At 46.3% G+C, this 13,254-nt stretch overlaps 1 protein-coding gene across 1 annotated transcript in view; it reads left to right on the plus strand.

Moving 5' to 3' along the window:
- The window catches only part of ipo7 (importin 7), a 54,598-nt gene extending 43,489 nt beyond the window's left edge, over positions 1–11,109 (plus strand). Inside the window, exons 14-25 of the mRNA XM_056278173.1 lie at positions 60–225; positions 1,828–1,988; positions 2,082–2,210; positions 5,228–5,294; positions 5,610–5,735; positions 5,905–6,002; positions 7,732–7,827; positions 8,003–8,223; positions 9,043–9,251; positions 9,364–9,570; positions 9,758–9,874; positions 10,020–11,109. Of these exons, the coding sequence (XP_056134148.1) occupies positions 60–225; positions 1,828–1,988; positions 2,082–2,210; positions 5,228–5,294; positions 5,610–5,735; positions 5,905–6,002; positions 7,732–7,827; positions 8,003–8,223; positions 9,043–9,251; positions 9,364–9,570; positions 9,758–9,874; positions 10,020–10,117 (1,695 nt within the window). The 3' untranslated portion in view covers positions 10,118–11,109. The remainder of the gene's footprint in view (positions 1–59; positions 226–1,827; positions 1,989–2,081; positions 2,211–5,227; positions 5,295–5,609; positions 5,736–5,904; positions 6,003–7,731; positions 7,828–8,002; positions 8,224–9,042; positions 9,252–9,363; positions 9,571–9,757; positions 9,875–10,019) is intronic.
- The last annotated feature ends 2,145 nt before the right edge of the window (positions 11,110–13,254 follow it).

Consider the following 13,254-nt stretch of genomic DNA (forward strand, 5'->3'; position numbering starts at 1 on the left):
TTTTAAAATAAAACGGTGCTAGCGTCCTGTCACCATGACTGAACTGGATCCTCTCGTAGGCCTGCTGGGTGCTGCACTACTTCTGCGAGGTGAAGTTCAAGAGCGACCAGAACCTGCAGACGGCCCTGGAGCTGACCCGCCTCTGTCTCATAAACGACAATGAGATGCCTGTCAAGGTGGAGGCAGCGATCGCCCTGCAGGTTCTTATCAGCAACCAGGAAAAAGGTAAGCATGTTTCACCCATTGGGATCATCTCTGCAGGGCAGTGCTTCCTGCATATGCATATGATTTGAGTTATAGAATAGACTTGACTCGCATGATCAGCTGTTTCTGGACTGGTCCATCATTGTTGTAGGTGTTGAAGTATGGACATATGATGAAAGTCACGGAAAACTACATTTAGCGTTTTATTCGCCTAAAATCAGCTGATGGAAACAAAACTAATTTGCATTTTTGTGACTTAAAAGTTTGCGTGACAGTTGGATGGAAGCACAGCTAGTGTGGCGTTTTTTTATTGCTCTGCTGTCTTCCAAAATCTCAGCTCCGGGACTGATATGGGATGTTTTGGAGCAGGGTTTAGAAAATGCTCCTGCTGTTCATGGCTTTTGCAGTCATTTGGAACTGTGAGTTAACACAGCAATGACCACAACGGTCATCATGGCCGTTTTGGATTTTATAAGTTTAAAAACTTTGTGTAGAAAAAAAGATACAGACCTGCCGCTCCCTGAATGCCCCTAAAACTTCATATGTTTGCATTAAAACGAGTTTTAGATCAATTGCACGAAAAAAAGTTACGATAAGATCTACCTAAAACGACCATGAGTGGTCAATAAGTTGCGCATGATCGTGTGCGTCATGTGACTATTTATTACGAGTGTTGGTCGTGTCATTTCCTTTGTGAAGTTCGTTGCTCTGTCCTAGAAACACACTAGCGCCCTCCAGTGGAGAGAAATAATCTAAACTTGATGTGTGATTATGTCCAACGTGTCTGGTTACAGACACCGGTACAGACGCACCATGACTACCACCGAGGCGCTGCAGTATTTACAGGCGTTGGACAGCGACCATTTTAAATTGTTTAGAAATAGTATTAAAGTTGTTAAAATGTTAATTTTGGTGTCAGTTAGTTTCATAACAGACATACTGACATATGTAATGCATTAATATTGACACAATATAGAGTTTAAAAATCGGCGGTCATGTGGACCACCCATGGTGGTTTTAGGTTGGAGTGAAATCCTGGTCGTTCTGGTGTTGAGGCTGCAAATAGGGGCATCCGGGTAGCATGGTGGTCTATTCCGTTGCCTACCAACACGGGATCGTCGGATCAAATCCCCATGTTACCTCCAGCTTGGTCGGGCGTCCTACAGACACAATTGGCCGTGTCTGCTGGTGGGAAGCCAGATGTGGGTATGTGTCCTGGTCGCTGCACTAGCGCCTCCCCTGGTTGGTAAGGGAACTGGGGGGAATAGCGTGATACTCCCACACACTACGTCCCCCTGGTGAAAGTCCTCACTGTCAAGTGAAAGAAGCGGCTGGTGACTCCACGTGTGTCGGAGGAGGCATGTGGTAGTCTGCAGCCCTCCCTGGATCAGCAGAGGGGGCGGGGCAGTGACTGGGATGGCTCAAGAGTGGGGTAATTCGCCAGATACAATTGGGGAGAAAGGGGGGGTGTCATAAGAAGGCAAAGCAACACTGTTCAGTTCTCCCGCTGGAAGCCGTGGTTGTCAGTGATCCTCTGGAATAGAAAGACTTGACCTTAATGTAGTTGTGTGTTATTTGTAATCAGTGTTCTTGCTAGCATCACATCTGAATTGTGTTCTCTAGCCAAAGAGTACATCACCCCCTTCATCCGGCCAGTGATGCAGGCCCTTCTACACATTGTCAGGGAGACGGAGAACGACGACCTCACCAACGTCATCCAGAAGATGATCTGTGAATACAGCGATGAGGTCACTCCCATTGCCGTTGAAATGACACAGCACCTGGTATGTGCACTTCAGTACCCACACTCGTTACCAGCACACGGGGGGCCTACCCAGATGAGTGTTTGATCGCTGTTTGGTGTTCCCCAAAAACAGGCCATGACGTTCAACCAGGTGATTCAGACAGGTCCTGACGAGGAGGGGGGAGATGACAAGGCAGTAACAGCCATGGGCATCCTTAACACTATCGACACGTTGCTGAGTGTGGTGGAGGACCATAAAGAGGTTAGCAGCACAGTCACACTCCTGAGCCCCTGTCTCACCACTCATCTTCATCATCACCACAGCAGCACAGTCACACTCCTGAGCCCCTGGCTCACCACTCATCCTCATCATCACCACAGCAGCACCGTCACACTCCTGAGCCCCTGGCTCACCACTCATCTTTATCATCACCACAGCAGCACAGTCACACTCCTGAGCTCCTGGCTCACCACTCATCTTCATCATCATCACCACCACAGCAGCATAGTCACACTCCTGAGCCCCTGGCTCACCGCTCATCATCATCATCACCACAGCAGCACAGTCACACTCGAGCCCCTGGCTCACCACTCATCTTCATCATCATCATCACCACAGCAGCACAGTCACACTCTAGCCCCTGGCTCACCACTCATCTTCATCATCACCACAGCAGCACAGTCACACTCCTGAGCCACTGGCTCACCACTCATCTTCATCTCACCACCACTTCCTCCTCAGAAGCAGCTCTGGCCCACCATGGTGTTCCTGCCAACACAGCCCAGCCAGCTGTGGGGGGACACTCTGCTCATACTGGGGCAAAATACCCCAAAGTAGACACGCACCCATTGCTATTTTCTTGGCCGATACCGTTTTTTGTTTTTATAATCTTTTTATTGCATTTTTGCACAGGTTTATAAGACAAACATGCCTGTGGGTTTTACCCCATGAAAACCAAACCCACCAACCAAAACCCACCCTCAACCCATCCAACCGCACCCTAAATTGGAGAAGCAAAACAGGCGGACGAAATTTTGTTTTTTTTTTTTTTTTACATTTGCCCTGCCGATTTCCAATATTATTTTTTTAAGAACTATAATTGACAGCATACACAAACCCTTCTGTAACTTTTCTTTAATGGAGATCTCAGTTGTATGTTCATAATAAAACAGTGACTATTAAGTAATGTTTACATGTTCTGCAGAACAGGTTTGCACAGGTTACAGGCCCTTCTCACTCCAACAAATCTCTAAGGCAGAAGCGTACTGTGTGTGTACTGTGGATGTGGCCTTCTGCCAGCATGTCCACCCAAACAGAACCGACTGCTGAAGCTTGAAAGCAGCAGCTAGCAAAACAGCATCACCTCACAGGGGCAGACACATACTGCCTGACACATACTGCCTGACATATACTGCCACGCTACAGTTACTGTTGATGGTTTTTTGGGGGGGAATTCCCCCCCCCCTCCTTTTCTCCCCAATTGTAATTGGCCAATTACCCCACTCTTCTCAGCCATCCCGGTCGCTGCCCCCCCCCCCCTTTGCTGATCCAGGGAGGGCTGCAGACTACCACATGCCTCCTCCAATACGTGTGGAGTCACCAGCCGCTTCTTTTCACCTGACAGTGAGGAGTTTCACCAGGGGGGCGTAGCACGTGGGAGGATCACGCTTCCCCCCCAGTTCCCCCTCCCCCCAGCCGACCAGAGGAGACACTAGTACAGCATCCAGGACACATACCCACATCCCGCTTCCCACCCGCAGACACGGCCAATTGTGTCTGTAGGGACACCCGACCAAGCCGGAGGTAACACGGGAATTCGAACTGGCGATCCCCGTGTTGGTAGGCAACGGAATAGACCGCCACACCCCCTGGACGCCCCGTTGATGTATTTTTATTGCTGCAACAAATCCACCTCACATCAGGGGATGCAGCGGGGTTTTACCTGGGCTGTTTTGGTGGGACCAGTGGAAGACTGACACACTAATGTAAATAGCAACATGCAGCACAGTCGCACCTGGTATGATCATGTGACCTGTATCAGGCTGGATAACCTGGATAATGAGCAGTTCAGTCATGCCCTTTTTATTTACACCTGATAATTTATTCTTGTCCATTATCTTCACATCATGATCGGCTCTCGTTTCTTATGCACGCTATGCACAGAAAATGAGAAGGTTAGGCGATGCAAGTCTAACTGTTGTCGAATGTAATGCGTCAAACAAAAAGATGTTCAGAACCTGACCTGGAAGAGCAGACGTATCAGGAGCAGCACACTGCTGCAGTAGCAACTGTAGCTGCTCTGCATGTGAATACAGCGACTCGTTTACTGTTGCAGGACTGGTTCATGCCAAAGTTTTGTGTGAGTAAATGTCAACCTTCAGATGAGCGTCAGTATGTTTACTTATTGGCTGCAGGTAGACTCCTCCCCCCTTGATGGTACTGTCTTCCCAATGCCGGCCCACTGTACGCACTGCTGCTACTACTACTACTACTTTTGCTGCATTACATCTTATAATATGAATGAGGGGCGGCACGGTGGCGCAGTGGTTAGCACGGTCGCCTCACAGCAAGAAGGTCCTGGGTTCGAGCCCCAGGGTAGTCCAACCTTGGGGGTCGTTCCGGGTCATCCTCTGCGTGGAGTTTGCATGTTCTCCCCATGTCTGCGTGGGTTTCCTCCGGGTGCTCCGGTTTCCTCCCACAGTCCAAAGACATGTAGGTCAGGTGAATAGGCCGTACTACGTTGTCCTTGGGTATGAATGTGTGTGTGTGTGGCTGTGTGTGTGTGTGTGTTTGTGTCGGTCGTGAGATGGACTGGCTGTGTTTCCCCACCTGCTGCCCAATGACTGCTGGGATAGGCTTCAGCATCCCTGCGCCCCTGAGAGCAGGACAAGCGGTTTGGATAATGGATGGAGGCTATGAATGAGACTAACTCTAGAGGTGGTCTAACAGACTGTCAGTGTGTGTACACTTTGCATTAATGTGCATTTTCCCTTGTCGAGATCACATGATAATACCAAGTGCAGATCAGGTCTAAATGACTACTACTACTACTACTACTACTAAGGTCTGAATGACGATACAAAACACTGAAAAAGCTCAGCGTGGTGTTAGCTGTATTCAGTAATGAAGAAGCTTCACACATTCACCAGGCTTGATAACACCATAAGAACTGTACAGGCCCATCACGAGTCACCCTGACTCTGTGGTAGAAGTTTTGTCATGGTGAATCCTGGATTACCTGGGCCTTTCTGTATTGATTGTTGTTGGTGACGTTTCAGATTACCCAGCAGCTGGAAGGCATCTGTCTGCAAGTGATTGGCACTGTGCTGCAGCAACATGTTCTGGGTGAGCACACTTCTTCCGTCCGGGCACGAGACGAGCAGTGGTGCTCAGCCACCTGCCATGCAACACTAGGTGGATGCAGGTTTTCTTTCTGAACCCAGCACCACGCCAGCTGACTTCACTGATTGGTATAACTTCAGCCAGACAGAGGAGGACTGATCGGTGAAATCACCTACACATGGCATGCCATGGCACACGGCTGAGTATCACTGCTCTAGTGTCTCAAAACATACCAAGGATCATAGCTCATGAGAAAGTGTCTATATTTACATCCCGGTGACACCCCTCTCTACCATGTGTTTGTTGGTGACTCTTTAGAGTTCTATGAGGAGATCCTGTCCCTGGCCCACAGCCTGACGTGCCAGCAGGTGTCCCCACAGATGTGGCAGCTCCTTCCACTGGTGTTCGAAGTTTTTCAGCAGGATGGATTTGACTACTTTACAGGTAAAGCTAAAGACTCCTACCCATACTGTCAGGGAAAACTCTCATCGTGACCTTGGTCAGGGTCTCTACTTGCACCTGTGTGACTATGAGGGTTTCTGTCAGAAGTCCACTATGGATATTTTTCCCTGGAAACACCTCCCTTTTCCCTGATCTTGGTTTTCCGTTTCAGATATGATGCCTCTCCTTCACAACTATGTCACAGTTGATACAGACACCCTCCTATCCGACACCAAATACCTTGAGATTATCTACAGCATGTGCAAAAAGGTAAAGTAATGCAGCTGCTGTGGACATTAAACTATAAGCCCATCGATGCATGTTGTGACATAATTACAGTGCATCCGGAAAGTATTCACACCCCTTCACTTTCCCCACATTTTGATATGTTACAGCCTTATTCCAAAATGGATTAAATTCCTTTTTGTGCTCATCGATCTACACAAAATACCCCATAATGACAAAGTGAAAAAGGTTTTGTAAAAATTTTTGCAAATTTATTAAAAGTTAAAAAACGGAAATATTGCATGTACATAAGTATTCACACCCTTTGCTATGACACTCAAAATTGAGCTCAGATTCATCCTGTTTCCGTTGATCATCCTTGAGATGTTTCTACATCTTGATTGGAGTCCACCTGTAGTAAATTCAATTGATTGGACATGTTTTGGAAAGGCACACACCTGTCTATATAAGGTCCCACTGTTGACAGTGCATGTCAGAGCAGAAACCAAGCCATGAAGTCAAAGGAATTGTCTGTGGACCTCCGAGACAGGATTGTATCGAGGCACAGATCTGGGGAAGGGTACAAAAAAATTTCTACAGCTTTGAACGTCCCGAAGAGCACAGTGGTCTCCATCATTCGTAAATGGAAGAAGTTTGGATCCACCTGGACTCTTCCTAGAGCTGGCCACCCAGCCAAACTGAGCAATCGGGGGAGAAGGGCCTTGGTCAGGGAGGTGACCAAGAACCCGATGGTCACTCTGACAGAGCTCCAGCATTCCTCTGTGGAGATGGGAGACCCTTCCAGAAGAACAACCAGGCCTTTATGGTAGAGTGGCCAGACGGAAGCGTCTGCCCAGTAAAAGGCACATGACAGCCCGCTTGGAGTTTGCCAGAAAGCACCTAAAGGACTCTCAGACCAAGAGAAACAAGATTCTCTGGTCTGATAAAACCAAGATTGAACTCTTTGGCCTGATTGACAAACGTCACGTCCGGAGGAAACCAGGCACCTCTCATCCCCTTGCTAATACCATCCCTACAGTGAAGCATGGTGGTGGCAGCATCATACTGTGGGGATGTTTTTCAGCGGCAGGAACTGGGAGACTAGTCACGATCGAGGGAAAGATGAATGGAGCAAAGTACAGACAGATCCTTGATGAAAACCTGCTCCAGAGCGCTCAGGACCTCAGACTGGGGCGAAGGTTTACCTTTCAACACGACAACGACCCTAAGCACACAGCCAAGACAATGAAGGAGTGGCTTCGGGACAAGTCTGTGAATGTCCTTGAGTGGCCCAGCCAGAGCCCAGACTTGAACCCCATTGAACATCTCTGGAAAAACCTGAAAATAGCTGTGCAGCAACACTCCCCATCTAACCTTACAGAGCTCGAGAGGATCTGCAGAGAAGAATGGGAGAAACACCCCAAATATAGGTGTGCCAAGCTTGTAGCTTCATACCCAAGAAGATTTGAGGCTGTAATCGCTGCCGAGGGTGCCTCAACCAAGTACTGAGTAAAGGGTGTGAATACTTATGTACATGCAATATTTCAGTTTTTTATTTTTAATACATTTCTACAAAACCTTTTTCGCTTTGTCATTATTGGGTATTGTATGTAGATTGATGAGAAGAAAAAGCAATTTAATCCATTTTGGAGTAAGGCTGTAACATAACAAAATGTGGGGAAAATGAAGGGGTGTGAATACTTTCCGGATGCACTGTATATGTAATGGGTAAATTCATACCAGGAAGTTCGGTTCACCCCATCTCATTGTACAGATCCTAACGGGGGACCCAGGTGAGGACCCAGAGTGCCACGCAGCTAAACTGTTGGAGGTGATAATTCTGCAGTGCAAAGGCCGTGGCATCGATCAAGTACGTTTTTTTTTCTTTCCTTAAGTCCAAATTTGCTGAGCAAAAAATCATCTGTGCTTTTCTGCTGCTGGCTTAGCCATGTGGCCAGCTAGTGAAATAGTGTCGTTGTGCATTTGCCTTTTTCCTACATCTCTGTATAACTTGTTTACTGCTGTATACTGCTTGTCCTCTGCAGGTTGTGCCCTTATTTGTAGCTGTGGCATTGGAGCGCTTGACACGGGAGGTGAAGACAAGTGAACTGAGGACTATGTGCCTGCAGGTGGCCATTGCTGCTCTTTACTACAGCCCTCCTCTGCTCCTCAACACCTTGGAGAACCTGCGCTTCCCCAACAACACTGAGCCAATCACTAACCACTTCATTTCCCAGTGGCTCAAAGACGTCGATTGCTTCCTTGGGTAAGGCCACTACATCTGTAAAGCGTTCTAACTGTGGAAAACTGCTTCTCGTGTGCAGGTCACTGGAAATGATTGACTGAGTTGTGGAATAGAGCCGTCTTGTTTGATGTGTTTGTCTACAGCTGTGGTACTCAATCATGTACCACGATGAGCCTAGTGTATGCAGGTTTTCTTTCTAGCCCAACACTACACCAACTGATGTGACTAATTCTCACACCTTCAGCAAGACACAGGACTAACCTAGACATCAGCTCGTGTAGTACTGGCTTGGGTTGAAAACCTGCATACACACACAGTTCAACAAAACACATAAGACACACGTGTCTTATGTAGTTGTCCACATTCAGTATGATTCCCCATCTAGTCATAGGTAATGGTTTTGACGTGTGACGACTAACAGCAGTATTCCTGGACACACAAAATGGAGATTGCATTAAACTCCAAACAGCTCATTACAGTTGATCTTTACTACACTAACATCCCTGGTTCTCTTTACTTCAGGGTGTGGACTAAAAGTTCAAATTTCAACAAGAATATAACCATAAGATGTGCAATAGACCATTTAGCTCACACTATGGAGCACCTGACCCCCGCAGTCCCCAGCTGGCCTCCGTTTCCAGCCAGCCGGTCATTTGTATGTATTGGTAGAACGCCCCTAGTTGGAATAAAAACCCAGTAAAAACACGTGGCCCATCATGGCACATTCTTTTAAACCATCAAATTTCTATAGGATGCTGTTTGAGATGGTCGTTGATGCCGCTGCCATTCTGCTAACAAAAATCCCACTCCCTGTTTTCCGTTCATCTTTGTGTTGAACAGCCTCCATGACAGGAAGATGTGCATTCTTGGTCTGTGTGCTCTTATCGACCTGGAACAAAGGCCCCAGGCTGTCAACCAAGTAGCCGGCCAGCTTCTCCCAGCAGCCATTCTGCTTTTCAACGGCCTCAAGAGGGCCTACGCCTGTCGAGCAGAGCATGAGAATGAAGACGAGGACGATGATGCAGATGGAGAAGATGAGGAGGATAATGGTAGGATGTGTGAATTGTATGATGTAGTCAAGTCTCATTTTGCAAGCGGTTGTCACTTACGTGAGATCCACTTACATGAGATCGACCCGTGTTTCTTTTCACTCACCCACAGCCGAGCTGGGTAGCGACGAGGATGACATTGATGAGGAGGGCCAGGAGTACCTGGAAATGCTGGCAAAACAGGCTGGGGAGGACGGCGATGATGAAGACTGGGAGGAAGACGATGCTGAGGAGACGGCGCTAGAGGGATACACCACAGCCGTAGATGATGAAGACAACTTGGTGGACGAGTATCAAATCTTCAAAGCCATACTACAAAGTAAGACAGCCGTCTCTTAATTTCACTCGTCCAAGTAAACATGGCATGTAAATTAGCTGGAAAATTCCTGGTTGGTGTATCGATACCTCAGGAGCTGCCTTGGCAGCAAAAGTACACTTGTTAATTGGCCAGCTCGATTATGTAAAACTGTTAAACTAAACATGGTTTTGATTTTGCTGTGGTGTAGATATCCAGACCCGTGACCCAGCATGGTACCAGGCGCTCACGCAAGCCCTTGATGAGGAACAGGGAAAGCAGCTCCATGACATCGGCACACTTGCAGATCAGAGACGAGCAGCCCACGGTGAGTCCCCAGTCCAGCAACGACTGCTCCGGTGTCTCAACACGTCCCGAGCAATGCTGAGGGTCTTTAGGGGGGGATTATTTTGCTCACCGGGGTCTGTGAGATTCTAGTTCACTAAGTTCTGTCACTGGTTGTCTGCTTTCAGAATCAAAAATGATCGAGAAGCATGGCGGATACAAGTTCTCGGTTCCAGTGGTGCCAACTAATTTCAATTTTGGCGGCAGCGCACCAGGAATGAATTGAGTCATCCCTACTACTTTTTATTACTCTGTGACTGATTGTAGTGAAGTGAAAAAGCTTGTGTTGTTCCCTTAAGTAGTGGTTCCAGAACTGGTTCTTCTCGGCCATTCTTCAATCTGTCAAATTGGAAATAGCATCAGAAGATGTGGGGAAGCAACCAAGTACAACCAATGGCTGGGGAAAACAAACCAAGAACTTACGCACGATGCAAGAGGAGAAGATGCTCTGAACAACGTTGTCTTTTGGAGTCCGGTGTGGAGGGGATATACCATGATGGCAACTCTTCTTTTTCTTTTCCACAGAAACAAAATTGGGGGTTTTAACGATTTGAAATTGGTAATGGAACGAAATACTTCATTATTATCCTTGTTTAGGCCAAAAAGCTGTTTAAAGCTCATACCTCTGACAGTAATGATACCTACGTTATTTTCTGCATAAACAAACTCACGTTTATGTACATACAAAACCATTTTTTCCTATTAGCCTTGCAAAACAACCAGAGGCATTTGTGAGGCGTCGACGGCTGTATTCATATGTAGCATATCGGATACTTCATAGCACTATGTGATGCCTGATCTCTGTAAATTAACGACTAGCACTTTCATATTGTTCAGGTCTCCTAGCCTTCTGTACCAGACTGCAATTTTTTTTAAACTGAAGACTATTTAAGACAAAAAAAAAAAAAAAGCTGTAACTTTGTTACCTGGCAAGCAACTTCTCCTGTAAGGGTTGGTGGTCACTTGAATTTGGTCATGGTGTGGATCATTAGGCAACCTACCTTTGCCAACCTGGAAACATTCTAGATACCTGGAAAAAGAGACTGCTGGTGGTGTTCAGTGGGGGTACAGGGCATGTGTTTGTGAGCACTGAAAGTACACGTGGATACTTCTCTGAAGTATGTACCATTGGACTTGTCGTGAAGGCCTCAAGCTTTTGGTTGGTGTATGGATGAGCCATCTATATATACAACAACATATTAAAAAAAGCTAAGGGAACTCGAGACCCTGGACTCTTTCCTTGTACAGGTACATCTTTCTGTTAAGGTGAACCTCCTCCATAATACAGTATTAACACTCACCCTGTTAAGATGAGCGTCCTCCACAGTACAGTATTAACACTCACCCTGTTAAGATGAGCATCCTCCACAATACAGTATTAACACTCACCCTGTTAAGGTGAACCTCCTCCATAATACAGTATTAACGCTCGCCCAGGGTTGCTGCTAAACCGCAGTGATGGTGGACCTGACCTGAACACATGACAGGTTTGCAGAAGTCGTCATTTGTCAGGCGGCCATCTTGGTAGCCAAACAGTATATAGAAGATGGTATCGTACATGTTGGCGGTCAACTGACCTTACAAGGGGTAGTAAACAAACTTTGGCAGATCACATCTCTGAAGGCTTCCGTCATGTACCCTTTCTAAAGTCTGTCTTCTGAGCCAAGTCCTTCAGCTAGTCCCCAGCAGGACATCCTCACCCTCGCTAGTTTACATGGGAATAAAACCCAGTGAGTAGTTACTTGATGCAGGTTTATCTGTTGTAACTGGATTAGATCCTTGTAGTGTTTACCTGTGTCCCATACTCTACTGGCAGTAAGGAGTAGTATGATACCAGTAAGGAGTAGTATGATGCCATGGGGTTCAGGTTTCTTGTGATTGATTCTCATGAATTTTCATTGATGTTGCCCCAAAACGAAGAGGAAATGCCACGAAGTTTTTCTTCTTTATCAGTTGTGTTTTTGAGGTCAAACAAATCAAATATCAGTGCAAACAAGGCAACGTTCAATAAAAGGTCAACATTCACAACATCCACGTAGCTGCCATGGACCTAGATCAGTAACGCACTGTTAATGAAGTACTTCCTGAATAACTGAATCAAGTACTGTATACTCCATATGTTACTTGATCATATACTGAGACACCATATTAATGAGCCATCTAGTTGGATATCTGTGAATATATATATATATATATATATATATATATATTCACAAAAATAACTAGTATGGAGATGAGGAAATATCAGTTACATGCCATCTAGCTCCCGCTCAGAGTTAATCATGAGTGATTCATTAAGTGATGTGTGTGTGTATGTATATATATATATATATATATATACATATATATATATATATATACACTCACCTCATCTCCATACCAGTTATTTTTGTGCCCCCTCAAGTAAAGCAGTGCATCATACTGAAGTGATGCACTGCTTTACTTGAGGTGGTATAAACATGGTAACTAATGGAAAGGTAATTATGAAGTAATGATGGATTTTTAGTAATCACTTGTTCTAATGCACTACTTAATTTGAGGGGACACAAAATGGTAATGTGGCAGTAATAAGGAAGTAATGACTTGTACACTTGTTAATTGGTCATCAGGAAGTAATGATGGGCAGTGCAGCAGCTGCCGTCTGGGTGTACACCCACTCCCACCATGTGGGTGGCAGAGTGGTGCAGTGCACGTGTGCGTGTGTGTGTGTCCTTGTCCTTCAATTTTCTCGACAACTGCTTATCCAAACAACTCCACACTGCACATCCTTGTGTCCTCAGCAACATACCCACCAATTGTCAAGTCGATCAGATGAACGGTTGTTGGAAAAAAATCGAAGGACAGACGGACATACAGTATACATACGTACAAAAGTATTGGGACACACCTCTTAATCATTGAATCCAGGTGTTTCATTGCCACAGGTGTATAAATCCAGCAGCTAGCCATGCAGTCTGCATTTACAAATGTGTGAAAGAATGGGTCGTTCTGAAGAGCTCAGTGAATTCAAGCGTGGTACTGTCATAGGATGCCACCTTTGCAATAAGTTAGTTGGTGAAATGTCTTCCCTACTAGATATCCCACGGTCAACTGTAAGTGGTGTTATTGAAAAGTGAAAGCGTTTAGGAACAACAGCAACTCAGCAGACCACATAAAGTCACCCATCGGGGTCAACGAGAGCTGAGGCGCATAGTGCGTAAAAGTCGCCAACGCTTTGTTGACTCAATAACTGCAGAGTTCGAACCTTCCTCTGGCATTAACATCAGCACAAAAACTGTGTGCCAGGAGCTTCATGGGATGGGTTTCCATGGCCAAGCAGCTGCACGCAAACCTTACATCACCAAGCACAATGCCAAGTGTCGG

This window comes from Lampris incognitus, chromosome 4 (assembly GCF_029633865.1).
Source record: "Lampris incognitus isolate fLamInc1 chromosome 4, fLamInc1.hap2, whole genome shotgun sequence".
Lineage (NCBI taxonomy): Eukaryota > Metazoa > Chordata > Actinopteri > Lampriformes > Lampridae > Lampris > Lampris incognitus.